This window comes from Schistocerca serialis, chromosome 4, assembly GCF_023864345.2.
Source record: "Schistocerca serialis cubense isolate TAMUIC-IGC-003099 chromosome 4, iqSchSeri2.2, whole genome shotgun sequence".
Lineage (NCBI taxonomy): Eukaryota > Metazoa > Arthropoda > Insecta > Orthoptera > Acrididae > Schistocerca > Schistocerca serialis.
Genome location: NC_064641.1, coordinates 48,180,854 through 48,200,895, shown reverse-complemented (window position 1 = coordinate 48,200,895; position 20,042 = coordinate 48,180,854). Strand labels below are relative to the sequence as shown.

The 20,042-nt window shown below is 40.9% G+C and overlaps 1 protein-coding gene across 2 annotated transcripts in view; it reads right to left on the bottom strand.

Annotated features, from left to right (window-relative positions):
• Positions 1-20,042, bottom strand: part of LOC126473636 (NAD-dependent protein deacetylase sirtuin-3-like) — an 80,280-nt gene that overhangs the window by 40,746 nt on the left and 19,492 nt on the right. For both annotated transcript variants that reach the window (XM_050100822.1, XM_050100821.1), the window contains exon 3: positions 10,605-10,764. In XM_050100822.1, the coding sequence (XP_049956779.1) occupies positions 10,605-10,764 (160 nt within the window). The remainder of the gene's footprint in view (positions 1-10,604; positions 10,765-20,042) is intronic.

Genomic DNA, 20,042 nt, shown 5'->3' with positions numbered 1-20,042 from the left:
AATTAGACTACATTCCATTATCCTTGTTTTGCTTTTGTTGATGTTCATCTTATATCCTCCTTTCAAGACACTGTCCATTCCATTCAACTGCTCTTCCAAGTCCTTTGCTGTCTCTGACAGAATTACAATGTCATCGGCGAACCTCAAAGTTTTTATTTCTTCTCCATGAATTTTAATACCTACTCCTAATTTTTCTTTTGTTTCCTTTACTGCTTGCTCAATATACAGATTGAACAACATCGGGGAGAGGCTACAACCCTGTCTTACTCCCTTTCCAACCACTGCTTCCCTTTCATGTCCCTCGACTCTTATAACTGCCATCTGGTTTCTGTACAAATTGTAAATAGCCTTTCGCTCCCTGTATTTTACCCCTGCCACCTTTAGAATTTGAAAGAGAGTATTCCAGTCAACATTGTCAAAAGCTTTCTCTAAGTCTACAAATGCTAGAAACGTAGGTTTGCCTTTCCTTAATCTTTCTTCTAAGATAAGTCGTAAGGTCAGTATTGCCTCACGTGTTCCAGTGTTTCTATGGAATCCAAACTGATCTTCCCCGAGGTTGGCTTCTACTAGTTTTTCCATTCGTCTGTAAGGAATTCGTGTTAGTATTTTGCAGCTGTGACTTATTAAACTGATAGTTCGGTAATTTTCACATCTGTCAACACCTGCTTTCTTTGGGATTGGAATTATTATATTCTTCTTGAAGTCTGGGGGTATTTCGCCTGTTTCATACATCTTGCTCACCAGATGGTAGAGTTTTGTCAGGACTGGCTCTCCCACAGCCGTCAGTAGTTCCAATGGAATATTGTCTACTCCGGGGGCCTTGTTTAGACTCAGGTCTTTCAGTGCTCTGTCAAACTCTTCACGCAGTATCATATCTCCCATTTCATCTTCATCTACATCCTCTTCCATTTCCATAATATTGTCCTCAAGTACATCGCCCTTGTATAGACCCTCTATATACTCCTTCCACCTTTCTGCTTTCTCTTCTTTGCTTAGAACTGGATTTCCATCTGAGATCTTGATATTCATACAAGTCGTTCTCTTATCTCCAAAGGTCTCTTTAATTTTCCTGTAGGCGGTATCTATCTTACCCCTAGTGAGATAGGCCTCTACATCCTTACATTTGTCCTCTAGCCATCCCTGCTTAGCCCTTTTGCACTTCCTGTCGATCTCATTTTTGAGACGTTTGTATTCCTTTTTGCCTGTTTCACTTACTGCATTTTTATATTTTCTCCTTTCATCAATTAAATTCAGTATTTCTTCTGTTACCCAAGGATTTCTACTAGCCCTCGTCTTTTTACCTACTTGATCCTCTGCTGCCTTCACTACTTCATCCCTCAAAGCTACCCATTCTTCTTCTACTGTATTTATTTCCCCCATTCCTGTCAATTGCTCCCTTATGCTCTCCCTGAATCTCTGTACAACCTCTGGTTCTTTTAGTTTATCCAGGTCCCATCTCCTTAAATTCCCACCTTTTTGCAGTTTCTTCAGTTTTAATCTACAGGTCATAACCAATAGATTGTGGTCAGAGTCCACATCTGCCCCTGGAAATGTCTTACAATTTAAAACCTGGTTCCTAAATCTCTGTCTTACCATTATATAATCTATCTGATACCTTTTAGTATCTCCAGGGTTCTTCCATGTATACAACCTTCTTTCATGATTCTTAAACCAAGTGTTAGTTATGATTATGTTGTGCTCTGTGCAAAATTCTACAAGGCGGCTTCCTCTTTCATTTCTGTCCCCCAATCCATATTCACCTACTATGTTTCCTTCTCTCCCTTTTCCTACACTCGAATTCCAGTCACCCATGACTATTAAATTTTCGTCTCCCTTCACAATCTGAATAATTTCTTTTATTTCATCATACATTTCTTCAATTTCTTCGTCATCTGCAGAGCTAGTTGGCATATAAACTTGTACTACTGTAGTAGGTGTGGGCTTCGTATCTATCTTGGCCACAATAATGCGTTCACTATGCTGTTTGTAGTAGCTTACCCGCATTCCTATTTTCCTATTCATTATTAAACCTACTCCTGCATTACCCCTATTTGATTTTGTGTTTATAACCCTGTAGTCACCTGACCAGAAGTCTTGTTCCTCCTGCCACCGAACTTCAGTAATTCCCACTATATCTAACTTCAACCTATCCATTTCCCTTTTTAAATTTTCTAACCTACCTGCCCGATTAAGGGATCTGACATTCCACGCTCCGATCCGTAGAACGCCAGTTTTCTTTCTCCTGATAACGACATCCTCTTGAGTAGTCCCCGCCCGGAGATCCGAATGGGGGACTATTTTACCTCCGGAATATTTTACCCAAGAGGACGCCATCATCATGTAATCATACAGTAAAGCTGCATGCCCTCGGGAAAAATTACGGCTGTAGTTTCCCCCTTGCTTTTAGCCGTTCGCAGTACCAGCACAGCAAGGCCGTTTTGGTTATTGTTACAAGGCCAGATCAGTCAATCATCCAGACTGTTGCCCTTGCAACTACTGAAAAGGCTGCTGCCGCTCTTCAGGAACCACACATTTGTCTGGCCTCTCAACAGATACCCCTCCGTTGTGGTTGCACCTACGGTACGGCTATCTGTATCGCTGAGGCACGCAAGCCTCCCCACCAACGGCAAGGTCCATGGTTCATGGGGGGGGGGGGGGGGGGGGGGGGGGGCCTTTGTCTAAATATTATCCTATTCATTCCATAATGCTCACTACCTTCCCAACTGCCCATCCTGTACAGACAATAGCGAGTTACTACACCAATGGGCAGATAATGTGAGCTATCTCTTATTTGTGATAGTAAACTGCCACTTTCCTTTAACAGTGGCTGTTCGCATAGAGGGTATATAATCCAGATGTGATTTTCATCAGTAAGAGCATTACACAGTAATGCACTATAATAGTATTCAGCCCTATCTCATTCTCAACACACACCAAGCCTGTGCCAGATTCACTTTGCTATTTGACTACAGTATGTACCCTTTTGCAAGAGGTAGAACTTCAAGAAAGTGGACTGGCCAAAATTTTCTGTGACCTTGGGCACTATGATATGGAACATCAAGCCAACAGCTGAAGCATATGACCAGTTCATCAATGCTGTTAAGAAGAGTTCCTATAAATCTACTCCTCATGAATGTCACACTCAGTGACAATGAAGGTCTAAATCCAGATGTAATATCAGTCCAAAGGACTACCATAGGCTTTTCAAACAGAACCCAATAGATGAAGAAACCATCAGAGCAACAGATACTTCTTTAACAGCCTCTTCAAAGAGAGCAAGTTGGGGAAAACTGAAGAGAGAGCTAGACATACCACAGAGTAGTCAGAAAGCCTGGAGACTCTTAAAGAAGCTCAACAGAGATCCAACAAACTCTCACTTGGATGTGACAGCTAATCAGATTGCCCACCAACTTCTCATGAATGGTAAAACAAAACATAAAATATATCTAAGAGACCTGTGTGGAAGCTACCTTCAAAGAGGAATAAAGGAACATCGGAACTTACGCAAGTTTAACATCACTGAACTGGAAGATGCAATAAACCAGTGGAAGTAAGGGAAAGCTGCTAGTTTGGATGATATCAGAGCAGAAGAAATAAAGAACTTTGTATGGCCACTAAGTAATGGTTGATATAACTCTTTATTAACTGTTCAGGGAGGTCCAATATTTAAAAATTATGGCAGAAAGCATTGCAACAGCCATTCTAAAGCCTGAAAGCATAGTGAGGACCCTAAACACTATAGACCAATCTCTCTCCTGCGTCAGTTACACAAGACATTCAAAAGAATGCTATTCACCTGGCTCATTCAGGCTACTGACCAGCAGCTCATCCCACAACAAGTATGTTTCAGACTAGGCAAGAGTGCTGTTGCACAGATCCTCAGCCTAACTCAACATTTTGAAGATGGTTTCAAAAACAGACACATCACAAGATTAGCCTTCATTGACCTTAGCACTGCACACATTTTCTTCAACTATTGAATTCTTTTATAAAAAGCATTTGCTCTCACCAAGGATTCGAAACTTACCAGCCTGATATCAACACTTCTTGCAGACTGAAGGGTTTCTTGTTGTTTTTCAAGGGCAACAAAATAAGCTGTGATCCAGAGAAATGGTCTACCTCAAGGAAGTGTGCTGGCTCCATTGCTGTTTTATATTTACAAAATGACCACCTACTTCCTTATGTCACACGAAACTTGCCCTGATCACCCATGGTGAAACATTTGAAGAGATAGAACTCCCTCTCGATAGTGTTCTGAAAAGCTAACCACATCCCATAAGGCTAACCACCTACAGCTACATCTACATTTAAATCTGTACTCTACAAACCAATGTGAGGTGCATGGCAGACAGTACATCCAACTGTACCAGTTATTGGGGTTTCTTCCTGTTCCACTCACATAGGGAATGTGGGAAGAGCGATTGTTTGAATGCCTCTGTGTGAGCAGTAATTATTCTAATCTTATCCTCATGATCCCTGTGTGAGCAATACATAGCAGGTAGTAGTATATCCCTAGAGTAATCATTTAAAGCCTGTTCTTGAAACTTGTTAACAGACTTTTTTGGGATAGTTTACACCTGTCTTCAAGAGTCTACCATTTCAGTTCCTCCAGTATCTCTATGACACTCCTTAATGGATTAAATGAAGCTGTGACCATTTGTCCTGCCATTCTCTGTATATATTCAATATACCCTGTTAGTCTTACCTGGTGTGGGTTCCACATACATAGTATTCTAGGATGGGTCACACAAGTGACTTGTAAGCAATCGTTTTTGTAGACTGATTAATACTGGGGAAGTACAGTCTACCACCTGCTTTACCCATGACTGAACCTATGTGATCATTCCATTTCATATCCCTACAAAGTGTTACACCCACGTATTTGTATGAGTTGGCCAATTCCAACAGTGACTCACTGATATTATAATCATAGGATACTATGTTTTTTTGTTTTGTGAAGTAAAAAATTTTACATTTCTGAACATTTAGAACAAGTTGCCAATCTCTGCACCATGTTGACCTCTTATCAAGATCTGGCTGAATATCTATGCAGCTTCTCTCAGATAGTACTTCATTATAGATACCTGCATTATCTGCAAAAAGCCTGATTTTACCACTAATATTGTCTGCAGTGTCATTAACATACTACATGAACAGCAAGGGTCCCAACACACTTCCCTGGGGCATACCCAAAGTTACTTCTACATCTGATGATGACTCTCCACCCAAGATAACCTGCTGCATGCTCCCTACCAAAAAGTCCTCAATCCAGTCACAAATTTCACTTGATACCCCTAAAGCCTAATCACTCAAAAAGTCTGCTCTATGCTTTCCATCTCAGGTACAGAGAAGCCATAAGAAAATTGGATGTTTCTTGGAAATGGACGGCTGTGAAACATAGCTTCACTCCAAATTACCCAGGAATAACACTAACTCACTTACCTTACCTTCAGATAACACTGCTTCAACATTATCAGCACATGGAATAATATCTCAAGAAAGTTAAGAGATACAAACTGGAGAGCTATGCCAAAAGTTCATAGAACCCCTGCTTCAGTCCTGTATTATTCTGCAGCAGCGTATGCCTCCCCTGTTTGGTGTAAATAATCTCATGCTAAAACTGTGAACCCTTCTCTGAACAAAGCTTGTAGGGTGATTACATGTGGACCCTTGTCTGAACAAAATTTGCAGGCTGATTACATGTGGCTCTGAACAACGCTTGCAGGCTGATTACATGGAGGAGATTTACTTTCTTGCCACTTCGCACTTCCAAATAGTCATCAACAAGTAACCACTGATCGTAACGACTGAAAGCTAAGAACACTGAATCTCATCCACTGTTCATCAATGAACAACCTCAGCCTAGGATAAAATTAAGAAAAAGATTCCTTCAAACAGCAGAATCTTTGAAACTCCCTCCCAATGAGGTAAGATTTTTTCATCAACAAGATCGGGTGAAATCATGAGAACATCTTCCGGCTGCCCACAGCAATGAGTGGTGTGTTTAAAGATCCCTTAACCATTTAGGAACTGGTGTTAGTCAGGCAAAATACTCCCCTAAACTATAGAGTTTCTCATCAGAGGATAGCATGTGTGAGTGTGGAAAAGAGCAAACTGCGGAACACCTGTGCAGTGCCTCTTTATCCCTTTACCTGTTCAGCGCAGGACCTTGCAAACAAGAGTGTGACTCAATTTTGGATAAATGTCATGAATGTTCTTTTTTGTGAATGTTTTTATACTTGATACAACTGTGCATATTGTAAAGGCAGGCTTCTGACATCAGGAAAAAAATAAATAAAAGTTGCTGAAGTACGCCATAGCATAGTGGGCACCAGCCACTGGCCCAAGGCAATTCAAAATAATTACATTTCAGGCAGTGATTATGCACTTGTGCCATATAAAATTTTGTTACATGCAGTACTGAAAGACATTCCACTGACTTTTCTTTTTTATACCAGAGCAATGGTCTCAGTCACAGAACAGTCTACATACATTAGTCTGTACACTCCTTCACTCAGTAGAGTGCGGCCAGAGCTGCGGGCATGCAGTAACCATGATGTGCCACTCTTAGACCATTTGTAACTAACATCCACTTTTAATCAGGTTTCTTGGGAATTGCCATTTTCGGTTGTGGCTGATCCTTTGGTCGAGAGAATTTTTTGCCTCAATGCATATTCTGCCTCTGGATTATCTTTACGTCATGAAATGTAGTCCACTGGATAGCTGGTGCACGGTTCTGCAATTGATTCACTTCATATTCAGTTTGCACCACTCTTCAGATTTGGTATAGAGAAAGCAGTGGACTTCCAGGGCCACAACTATCAGTCCAAGATTTTGGAAATCTCGCCCAATTCTGTTGAGCATTATGGATGAGGTTAGGCCAACAACAGATCTTTTACCCCATTTCATACAGTCGGTCTGTTCTCTATTGGTGGTGGTCATGAAGGTGAACATACTCTTTGGCTGTGTGAACATCCTAAGGAAAGCATTAATGCTCATGCGTATATTGATTCTTATTCCTTACCTTTGCTGGACAAAACTTTTTCTTAACTCTCATGAGCAGAGATTCTTAAAAAATTGACCTAATGAAGGCATATTTTCAGTTGCCTCTTGACCAAAACTCAAGATTTTAGTTTTGAACGCACCATTTGGACTCTATTAATTTGACAGGTTACCTTTTCATGGGCTAGCACCTCCACCAGATTCCAAAGGTTTCTTGAACAGAAATTGTAGAGCTTCCATTTTACGTCCATTAACTTGATGATATCTCAGTAACAGGTCACACATTGACAAATATTTTCATAATCTCTGTTAGGTTTTTGCAGCCCTTGTACAGACAGGACTTAAATGTAACTTTTCCTAATGTGTCTTCCTTCAACTGCTGGTCACTTATTTAGGTTATATTCTTAGTGAAGAGGACCCTCCGACCACCAAATAATATGTGGAGGCTATTCAGAATATGCTTGTGCCTAAATTCGATACAGACTTTCAAGAATTTCTAGGAAAAGTCAATTACTATATTTGATTTATACCCCAGGCAGCCTCCATACGTCACTCATTAAATCATACCTATAAAAAGGTAGTACTTTTTACAATGGTTCGAAGAGTGCCATCACACCTTTCAGAAATTAAAATAGTCCTTCAGTCTGCACCCTTCCCAATGACTTACCAGTCCCACTTGCTATTGATGTTGGCAATAGATGCACCCCCTTGTGTTGGGGCTGTTCTCTCTCATATGTTAGATGATGGTACACAGAGGTCAACTGCATTTATGTGAAAGAATATTACTCCAGCTTAAGAACATTATTCACAGATCAAAAAGTAAGTGTTGCCAATCATACATGGTCTCCATAAATTTTGCATTTTTTCACATGATCCCACATTTCATTTTATTTCTGATATAAATCCCACATCACTTTTTTGACCAAATCACATTGCTTTCTTTAATAGGCTATTTGACAAATTTTCATATTCCATTCAGTATCACACTTATGCTCATGATTCTAATGCACTTTCTCACCTTCTGGCAGAAGCTAATCCTAGATTTGACCACCAGGACAGTTTGTTTTCAGTTACAGAGCCAACTGGATTAATCATTAGATGAGTTCCTTCTAAATTCCAGAGATATTGCTTCAAAGTGGTCTGCGAATATATCCGATAGGTTTGGCCTACCAAACTCTTAGATTCAATACCACCTGGACTTGATCTTTTATCCATTGGTGGCACCAACATCTGGTTCATCGAGGCCTGATGCTCCTGATGGAAGATGAGGAATGATGACGGGTGGTGGCTCTGTCCTACAATTCCTGCATCAATCCCATAGAAGGATTTCCAGGATGAAACAACCGGTACAGTGCTACATCTACTGGCACTGTATGGATGATAATGATGCACAGGTGGTTTGATGTTGTGATGTTTGCCAGGTACCCCAGCTTGTTCCAATTCAGTCATTTTCTCCATGGCCAACACTGATGCAGCCATGGAACCGAGTTCATGCTGACTTCACAGGTCCTTTCTTGGGGGTCCGTGTGGTTAATTACTGTAGACTCTTTCCCAAACCTCCCATATGTCACCTGCCTCCAACAGACAACAATGGTACTTTACAATGATGGTACATTGTACATTGTTGGTGACCGACAAAATGTTCCCAATTCACAGTGGCCAATTTCAAATTTTTTTGTACTCACAATGGAATTAAACATTTTACCACACACCTTTTTGTTCAGCTTCAAATGGGCAGGCAGAATGGTTTATTCACACTCTCAAAGTGTAATTTTTAAAAGCCTTAAGTGCTACTAAATAAACTACAGCACTAAACTCCTTCATAACTTCTTACAGGTCAACACCTGGCAGAGCTTCTTCAAAGGCCCCTTCATAGGATACTTCTAGATCTCCTTTGTCTACCACTGGAAGACTAAGCAGACAAAGCCATGCCATCCCATGTGGGTGCACCAGTGTGGACATGCACATCTGTGCACAATCCAGGGTGGATTTGTGGGTCTGAGGCGGAACAGCAGGGGCACTCAGTGGTATTGGTGGCCTTAACATGTGGGATGCTGGGCTGGCACTCCAGCTGTGACACCATGGTCAGCACCCTTTGTCACTGAGGTGTCCACCATCACCACCATTGCAACCACATTGTTGTGCTCTCTACTCCTGGCTCACAGAGGATGGCAGGATGGCTGTCTGTTCCTCCCTTCCTGCAAGCTGAAGTGCACGCCCATGGAAATCAACTTCACTGACATCACTGCAACTGTCACATCCCAAAGGGATGCCACCATTTCCAGAAGTCTCTGGGCCTATGATTGATGCTTTGGATCCAGCACCACCATCACCAGCAGCCCAAATGTCTCCCAGGAACCTTTAGTATTGACAACATCCAACTTCCAGGTGCTTCTGACAGGTTCCAGACAAGTCATATGGACTGTACAGTTGGTAACAGAGTGTCTGCATGTTACACTATCTTGAAAAGTTGGTGGCTATATTTTGGCAGTGTTCTCTCTAGGACTGCTTCTGCCATGACTGAAAAACAGTTTCAAAACTGCCACCATGCCAAGGAATGCTATAATTTACTGAAAACATTCTGACAATCAAATAAACGTACACTATGCAGTGCTCACTAAAGCCACAGTGTCTTGTTGTTTTCGCCATTGCTGAATCTGGGTTTAGTAGTATCACAGAAAATTATTTCTAGAAATAGGTGAGAATTCTATAACGACAAGGAGTCTCTGACTCAGATTCCAGCACAGTGGACAGGTGCTCTCCCCCACCTTTCGAGGTTGCCTATGATTCCGGTCCATCTACTTGCTTTTAGAATCTGCAATAATCAGTAATGACTTTTAATGTCAATACATTTTTGCCTGTATACATTGACTCTGTCAGTAGCTCTTTTCCCAAAACAAGGTGCTTGCAGAATGTCTTTGAAATGGTGGCACATGTGAAACCCTGTGCCTGCATGGCCTCAGCGAAGGAGTGTCTCATGTGCCAAGCATTCACTATCTGCTGTGCTTAAATGTACTGATGTCATGTGTCTTGCCCATCCTGCTGCTTGACTGTCATATCAATGGCCAGAGTCAGTCATGTGACATAATGAACACACGTTAGCGAAATCTCAGATACAACTGCAGCTATTTTTTTCTGGCCTTCCACTGATGTTCAGAAAAATTTCTTCAGCAATCTTGTAATAGAATAGCTGCTCACTTTACATTTGAATAAGAGAATAAGAGGGAGAAATGAAATACAGAAATCAGATAATTTAAATTTGCAAATAGGCACACAACTTCTCTAACTTTTTCCTTGTGACAAGCACCTTTTCTTCGGTGTTACTGTATTCGGAGATAGGCTTCTCTGTAGTACCATTCCCAGGACAAAGTTTGTTTGATATTATTGCAGAGAGAACAAATGCTGCATTTACAAATAAAAAATCAAAACCATTGGACTTGGATTGAACTCTACTCTGAACCACCCATGCTCTGTAATCAGTAACTCAGTTTACAAGCACCATAGTATGAACTACAGCAACAGTAATACACTGAATCTAAAGTAAATAGTATCTTTAAATGCAATGAAATGTCTAATTTAAAACATACCTCACACAGTTTTACCTGAAATCTGGAATTCCACTGTGTGTGCTAAGGCCAGCTCCAGCCATCACAAGCACATTTTTGGAAGTGTCGGCCATATACTTTGCTATAGCTGGTAAAGAATTTGATGGTATATCACTACTCTTTTTATAAAAATTTGCAGCAAAACAACTCCATACATCTGGAATAAAATGTGAGTAACGTTTACTAAATAAACATAAAATTTTGGGCCTGCAAAAGGAGGATAAAATATCTTTGCTTGTGTAAATCCTAGTAAAAAACCAGCAAAATAAAAGATGATGTGCTCTGAGCCTTCCAGAATAAAGACTACTTCCTCAGCAAATATGAACAGAAGTAAATGAGAAAGTAGCTTTTCAATATTGTTTGCAAAGATGTCCTCTACACATGAATAAAAATTGAAACGTTGACTGCTTTTTAATTTAATAGGCTGTTTCACTGCAACAGAAATCAACTACAAAAAATAGGAGGATACACAAAACTCACAACACATGAAATGTATTCCAGGCTCAAAAACATCATACAAGAATGCAATTTTTTATTTTTATTTTTTACAAAAAAATTCTTTATGGTGACTTCCATGTATGTGCTCTGGTCACATCAATGTAAACACAACCTATGTTTGATGTCAATGTGCAATAACCACTCACAGATGGCTTGTGGCAGCAGTAGATCTGTAGGGTATATAAAGTGTGTCAAGAAGAAGTGGAAAACAGTGCAGTCATTGTAATGCAGAAATAAAGCAAATTATCTGGCATCCAAAAGGGCGTGATCATTGGCTTTCTGGCCAAGGATGGAAGCATTTCCAAAATGAGTTAGTTTGTAAACTGTTCACATTCTGTCGTGGTTATATTATACCATGAATAACAAAATGATGCTACCGAAACTGGCACCAAGGTAACTGGTGCACCACAGGCCACAGATGGCATGGGTATGGCTGTGAAGATTTGTACAGTTGAATAGATGTGCAACTGTTGAGCAGTTGACTGCCCAAATGAACCAAGTGGCTATCAACGGTATTTCCTCAATGACCATTAAGCGAATGTTGCTGCATATGGGTCACATTAATGTGACTGGATCGTGTTTTTGCAAATTCACTTAAAGTGAGGTATGGTATTTTAATGAATTTTGAACTATGAGCACTTTGTTATGAATTCACTTATATCATTCCTTGCAGTTGTCCCCCCCCCCCCCTTTCTCCCCTCCCCCAAAAAGAGTGTGTGTGTGTGTGTGTGTGTGTGTGTGTGTGTGTGTGTGTGTGTGTGTGTGTGTGAATGAGAGAGAGAGAGAGAGAGAGAGAGAGAGAGAGAGAGAGAGAGAGAGAGAGAGAGAGAGAGGGAGCGAGAGAGACTGAAGTTACCAATTTTGATATTCAGCTCTGACGTGTGCCCTCTTTACCCTCAGATTTCACAATTCAAACACAATCCCTGTCCCTTATCTCCCACTAGTGAAAGTTTTGGTTTTAGAAACTTAACATCACGTTTTTTATGAGATTTGTCAAAAAGCAATGCCACATCTTGTTGCTTTCTTAATCTCAAATATGTTTCACAAGAAATTAAGAAAAATGCATAGCAATAGATTAAAATATTTTCTTTTATAAGTGATTTTCACAGAAATGATTCAAAGGACCATTATACGAATAATGCTAATAACAAATAAAATACTCACAAAATTTTTACAACAACACAACAGAATTCTATCCTCAAACTAGTCAGGCAAGATGGAAAGGAACTGTAAAGATATTTAAAAATAATGTGTGCTCACAAGACAGAAAATCACAGTAAAGATAGCCCTAAATGCACATTTTCCTTTGTTTGCATGTAATACAAAATGTTTTAGCACATGTATGTATGGGAGAGAGTGTGGCAGATATGATATGCGAGTTGGGATGGAAGTCATTAAAGCAAAGACATTTTTCGTCATGGCGAGATCTATTTACGAAATTTCAGTCACCAACTTTCTCTTCCGAATGCGAATATATTTTGTTGAGCCCAACCTACATAGGTAGGAATGATCATCAAAATAAAATAAGAGAAATCAGAGCTCGAACAGAAAGGTTTAGATGTTTGTTTTTCCCGCGCGCTGTTTGGGAGTGGAATGGTAGAGAGATAGTATGATTGTGGTTTGATGAACCCTCTGCCAAGCACTTAAATGTGAATTGCAGAGTAATCATGTAGATGTAGATGTAGATGTATGTGACTCTGGGGTTCCTTCAAGCAAACATGTTGAGTGATGAACATGGGAAATAATCAGTCTAGACAATGAAGCCCAAGTGGAACACTACTCTCAAAGGTTATAACATTGTAAGCAAACACAATTCTTTAAAGTGTGTAGAGTTTAAATAAATTTGTTTGTAGATTTGAAACTAAATTATAATGAGGCAGTGAAGACCACATTATAACAGTTGTTTGAAACACCAAACTCCAGTTTCCATGTAGTCAGGACAATGTCACAATAAGCTCTATTTTTGATGAAAAGTGTGCATCTGCTAACCAGTCATGAAGAGGAACTCCTCAACTATAAGATGAATTGTTAGCTTTTGGGTGTTTTAAGGAGTATGTTCACAGGAAGGGAGGGGAAGATAGACAAAAACTGCATTTCACTTGGGAACACCATCTAATTTACCTGATGATATCTTCACTAATGTGTTAATCTTCCTCTAGCAACTCCACTAATGACCCAAGGAAAAAGCAGTATTTATGTATGTATGTATGGAGATGTATGTATGTACATCTGGGATCTCCTCCCAAACTCCTGGAGCATTTTCAACTAAATTTGGTGCACACACACAGAAAACTTCACAATTATCAGAATTATGGGGTGTATAGCTTCCTACCTCCTAGAGGAGTAGAAATACGGACTAAAATATCTTTCAGCCCCTGCCACATAGACTGCCCTGCATGACAGGCGTACTGTGCGGGAATAGTAATGGTCTGTCTTACTGACCTCCTTAGCAGGGCAGCCCATGTGTCAGGACAAGAAAAAGTTTTCCAGCTCCAGAAGTGTAGGCTGCCCCGGACAGCAGGTGTCTTGTGGAAGTGCTATCAGCCTGCTTTATCAACATGCTCTGCAGGGACTATACCTGCAGAGGGGCATGGATGGAGGAAGGTTAAGATGGATAGAACAAGGGATGGACAGAGAGGGGGGCAGGAAGAGAGGGCTAGGAAAACAGGAAAGGAGGAGATGGGTAGTGAGAGGGGGAAAGGAGGAGATTGGTGGGGAAAGGGGGCAGGAGGAGATGGATATGAGGGGGGGGGGGGGGCAGTAGGATGAGGTGGATATGACAGGAGGCAGGAGGACATGGATAGGAAGAGGTGGGTAATTGGAGGTGGGCAGGAGGAGATGGATGGAGAGAAGTAGGCAGGAGGAGATGAACAGAGGGGTGGGAGTATATGGTCAGAGAGAGAGAGAGAGAGAGAGAGAGAGAGAGAGAGAGAGAGAGAGAGAGCAGGGGGGGGGGGGGGATGTGCAGAGAGAGTGTGGAGAAGGGGAAGATTGACAGAGAGAGGGGGAGGAGGAGATGGACAAAGAGAGAGCGGTGGAGGAAACGTGCAATATATGTGACATACATGTACACATATGAAGCCATGGGGAAAAGGCTAGTTATAAATACGAGGGCTATCCACAAAGTACATTATGTTTTGGAATTAAAAATAAATAAAGTATTGGAATTTTTTTTATTATATACAGATGAAAGCCACACTTAAATACTACTTTTCTACATAATTGCTATTTAAATTAAGGCACTTATCGTAGCAATGGACGAGCTTGGAAATTCCTTCGTCGTAAAATTCGGCCGCCTAGCCTTCAACCACATGGTTACCTCTTCTTGAAGCTGTGGGTCGTCATCAAAACGCTGCATAGCCAACCACTTCTTCATTGCTGGGAATAAGTGGAATTCGCTCGGTGCCAGGTCGGGACTGTACGGCGGATGAGGAAACAACTCCCACTTAAAAGATTCGAGAACATCACGAGTGGCATTTGCCGTGTGGGCCCGGGCGTTGTCGTGAATCAGCAAGATCTCTGAGCCCAACTTTCCCCTGAGCTTGTTTTGTATTGCTCTTCTGAGGTTGTGCAGAGTTTGGCAATACCTTTGAGAGTTTATTGTAGTGCCTCTTTCCAGGAAATCCACAAAAATCACACCTTTTCTGTCCCAAAAGAGGTAACAACGTGGGTGAAGGCGCAGGCGGCCAAATTTTACGACGAAGGAATTTCCAAGCTCGTCCATCGCTACGGTAAGTGCCTTAATTTAAATGGCAACTATGTAGAAAAGTAGTATTTAAGTGTGCCTTTCATCTGTATATAATTTAAAAAAATTTCCAATACTTTATTTATTTGTAATTTCAAAACGTAATGTACTTTGTGGGTAGCCCTCGTATTTCTGCATAAGTTCTATGCTGTGTTGAAGTCAAGAGGTCTTGCCTTCAGGCACTGCTCCCAATATTTTGGCAGCTCTCATTTTTGACAATTTGTTCTTGGTATGCAGACACACATGATAGTAAATATTGCCACCTACATACAGGGTGTTTCAAAAATGACCGGTATATTTGAAACGGCAATAAAAACTAAACGAGCAGCGATAGAAATACACCGTTTGTTGCAATATGCTTGGGACAACAGTACATTTTCAGGCAGACAAACTTTCGAAATTACAGTAGTTACAATTTTCAACAACAGATGGCGCTGCGGTCTAGGAAACTCTATAGTACGATATTTTCCACATATCCACCATGCGTAGCAATAATATGGCGTAGTCTCTGAATGAAATTACCCGAAACCTTTGACAACGTGTCTGGCGGAATGGCTTCACATGCAGATGAGATGTACTGCTTCAGCTGTTCAGTTGTTTCTGGATTCTGGCGGTACACCTGGTCTTTCAAGTGTCCCCACAGAAAGAAGTCACAGGGGTTCATGTCTGGCGAATAGGGAGGCCAATCCACGCCGCCTCCTGTGTGTTTCGGATAGCCCAAAGCAATCACACGATCATCGAAATATTCATTCAGGAAATTAAAGACGTCGGCCGTGCGATGTGGCCGGGCACCATCTTGCATAAACCACGAGGTGTTCGCAGTGTCGTCTAAGGCAGTTTGTACCGCCACAAATTCACGAAGAATGTCCAGATAGCGTGATGCAGTAATCGTTTCGGATCTGAAAAATGGGCCAACGATTCCTTTGGAAGAAATGGCGGCCCAGACCAGTACTTTTTGAGGATGCAGGGACGATGGGACTGCAACATGGGGCTTTTCGGTTCCCCATATGCGCCAGTTCTGTTTATTGACGAAGCCGTCCAGGTAAAAATAAGCTTCGTCAGTAAACCAAATGCTGCCCACATGCATATCGCCGTCATCAATCCTGTGCACTATATCGTTAGCGAATGTCTCTCGTGCAGCAATGGTAGCAGCGCTGAGGGGTTGCCGCGTTTGAATTTTGTATGGATAGAGGTGTAAACTCTGGCGCATGAGACGATACGTGGACGTTGGCGTCATTTGGACCGCAGCTGCAACACGGCGAAACCCGAGGCCGCTGTTGGATCACCTGCTGCACTAGCTGCGCGTTGCCCTCTGTGGTTGCCGTAAGCGGTCGCCCTACCTTTCCAGCACGTTCATCCGTCACGTTCCCAGTCCGTTGAAATTTTTCAAACAGATCCTTTATTGTATCGCTTTTTGGTCCTTTGGTTACATTAAACCTCCGTTGAAAACTTCGTCTTGTTGCAACAACACTGTGTTCTAGGCGGTGGAATTCCAACACCAGAAAAATCCTCTGTTCTAAGGAATAAACCATGTTGTCTACAGCACACTTGCACGTTGTGAACAGCACACGCTTACAGCAGAAAGACGACGTACAGAATGGCGCACCCACAGACTGCGTTGTCTTCTATATCTTTCACATCACTTGCAGCGCCATCTGTTGTTGAAAATTGTAACTACTGTAATTTCGAAAGTTTGTCTGCCTGAAAATGTACTGTTGTCCCAAGCATATTGCAACAAACGGTGTATTTCTATCGCTGCTCGTTTAGTTTTTATTGCCATTTCAAATATACCGGTCATTTTTGAAACACCCTGTAAGAACATGTTATAAATATTGAACAGTTTAATACTTCAGCTGAGTGAGGTTTCAGATAAGTTTCCCAGAACTGTTCTGTAACAGTGATCCTGGACATTATTTTGTCTCCCAATTTCCCACTTTCATGTATAATACTACTAATATAACATCTAATAATTTTATGGCATAAGAAATTACAATTTTCCTCGTATTTACAATCTTTACAATTATGAAACAAAATTCTTTGCCACGAATTCTGTCTCATGATTTTATTGTTTTTTCATGAGACTTTTCCTTTAGACACAATTGTTTCCAGTCCTTCTCAGTCTACATTCGAAAGAACTGGCTTAAAGTTCTAATAGCAAGAGATTCAATATCATTTTCACTGCAAAACATAGTGTATTTCGAAGTGTTCCTAAAGTTGTTACTATTGCAGTAAGTTGTTACTATTGCAGTAAATAGTGTGTAGGCATTTCTCTTCTGGACAAAATATCATCAGTTCTAAGGGTATGCTAAACCTGGATACCATCAAAACATTTCAACAAGTGCCTCCCATATTGGAAGACTGAAGTGTTTCCACTTATGACACAGAAAAATAATCCACAATATTTTATACAAAAGTATTGTAAAATGCTTTATAATTATATTAATCATTAGCTCATGACATTAATGCATTTTACCTTATCTTGATTGGGTTTCAATCGGCTCTTTTGTTTCCATTCAGATATCCTTTAAATCATTCTGAAAATGTAAGGGGCATGAATAATTTGCAAGCAGAGGTCTACATCATTATCTGCAAGTGGTGCACAGCACTCTTTTGTTCATATCCCCTACCCCCACCCCAGTTCTCTGGCCCTTGCCCTACCATTTCCCAAGAATTAATTGGAGAAGATACAGGGAAATTAGCTGACTAATGGGAGTCAATCATTGCGTATCTTTTCAAATGAGCTTTGATAATAGTATTAATGGATAAAGTTTGTGTGTGTGTGTGTGTGTGTGTGTGTGTGTGTGTGTGTGTGTGTGTGTGTGTGAGAGAGAGAGAGAGAGAGAGAGCATTCACACTCATGTTTTCATATTATCCGCTAATCGTATTATCAAAATTCATGTGAAAAAATGCATGATGATTGAGTCCCATTGGTAAGCTACTTTCCCTTTATCTTCTTCTCATTTTCCTTTAGCTTCTTCTCCAATTAAGTCTTGGGAAATGGTAGGAAAAGGGCTGGGAAAGTAGGGGGGAGTGACATTAACAAAAGAGTGCTGTGAGCCACTTGCAGGTAATGATGTAGACCTCTGCTCATGAATTATTCATGTCACTAACATTGTCAGAATGATATATACAGTATCTCAGTGGAAGCAACAGAGCCAACTAAAATTCAGCCAAGATAAGTTAAAATGCATTAAGATGAATGAACTGATGATTAACATAATTATCAAGCATTTTCAAATATTTTTTGATAAAATATTGTGGATTATTTTGTACTTTGTAAATGGATAACACTTCAGTCTTCCAATATTGGAGGCACTTGTTGAAATGTTGTGGTGATATCCAGATTTCGCATATCCTTCGGACTGATGATATTTTGTCCAGAAGATCAATGCCTCTGTACTTTTTACTGAAACAGTAATAACTTTATGTACACTTACAGAGACACCATTTTTTGCGTTGAAAATGATATTGAATCTCTTGGTATTGGAACTTTCAAATGTAGACTGAGAAAGATTGGAAACAATTGTATCAAAAGGAAAAATCTCTAAAAAAAACTATGTATATAATATTCTTGGCCACAAATTCTCTCTCCTATAGTGATATTACAATTATTATGTAATGAACGTGTGTGTGTGTATGTGTGTTTTGCTTGACTGTTATCATTACAGGACACTTGTAACATCACCATGGACACATCATCACACACAGCAGAAGCAGTGGCTCATCCTACACACAACAGAAAAGAGACCCAGCATTTCTTTTAGTAGTGAATCACAAAAGAGAAAAGCAGTTCAAACCATGTGACACATCTCTCTTGTGTATTCAATATGAGCCTCGAGTGCCCAGAGCAGCTAACTAGCAACAAAGCAGCTAACTAGCAATAGTGTACTGAGAGAAATTGCTCTTGTCAAACAAATATCATATCAATGCAAAAGTGAAGAAGACCCACACTTTTTATTTATGAATAAAGGACATGACTCGCTGAAAGGCAGAAGCACTGCGTCGTCAACAGATGCCTGTCTCTCTCTACACTGCACTCAGTCGACTGCCAGCTCTTTTCTGGCCCATGGTGAGTGTACTGGGTGAGGTGGGGGTGCTGGGTGGAGTGGGCTGAGGGATGGGGAGAGGCATAAGGCAGGGAGGAGGTTGGGAGAAGCAAATTAGGCAGTGTTTATGGGAAAGAGATGGTGTGTTGGTGTACACACACATGCACACGCATGTGCACATGCATGTGCGCACACGCTTGTGTGCGCACGTGTGCCTACACACACACACACACACACACACACACACACACACACGACTGAAAGAGGAGAGGAAAAGATGAACTGAGAGAGGAGATGGCAGAGGGGGGAGGAGAAGATGGCCAGAGAGAGGGACAGGAGGATTTGGACAGAGAGTGGGGGGGTTGGAGGACACGGACAGAGAGGGGGGGGGGGAGGAGGAGAGGTACAGAGAGAGGGCCAGAGGAGACAGGAAGAGAGAGGGGGGAGGATGAGATGGATTAATAGAATCAGAATACATACACACCTGGTAATGCCAGGTACTCAGCTAGTAAGGTATATAAAGACATAGCATAATTTTTTGAACCAAAACTTACCAGTACCCTTCCTCTTACTTATTTATATTACTTTTCTTCAAACACTCTCATTCCATTCAATTCTACCAAAAGTATTTACCATTTATGAATGTTTGTGAAGCAATATTATCTTCTTCTTCTTAAAGTTGTATGATTGCATTTATGCAGAGTTACAACCACCATCATAACAATGCGCAGATCTCCATTTATCCTTCCATAAAGCAAAAATTTAATATGGTAGTGTTGTAATGAGATGTCTGGTGTCTTCTCGGGGTTACAATTATGTAAAAGAAACAGGAATCCTTAGTAATTCACCATCTAAGAATGATTTACATGCATATGTACATAGTTTCTATTCCGAGAACCATTAGGTGTTGGAATACCAATGGTCCTCCTCTACCCCATCCCCTCCCTATAACTGAAAATCCCCCAATATATACAAATGAAGTAAAAAAATACCTCACTAGCCACAATTCATTACAATATTTGGACTCTGGCCTGTTCATGGGGTAGTGCAGATGGCAATGCGTTATAATGTTAGGCTAAAGGCAGCCAATGGGAGAATGTTATGGAGAGGCCAAATACAAGATCTTCACTAAGCAACAAATATATG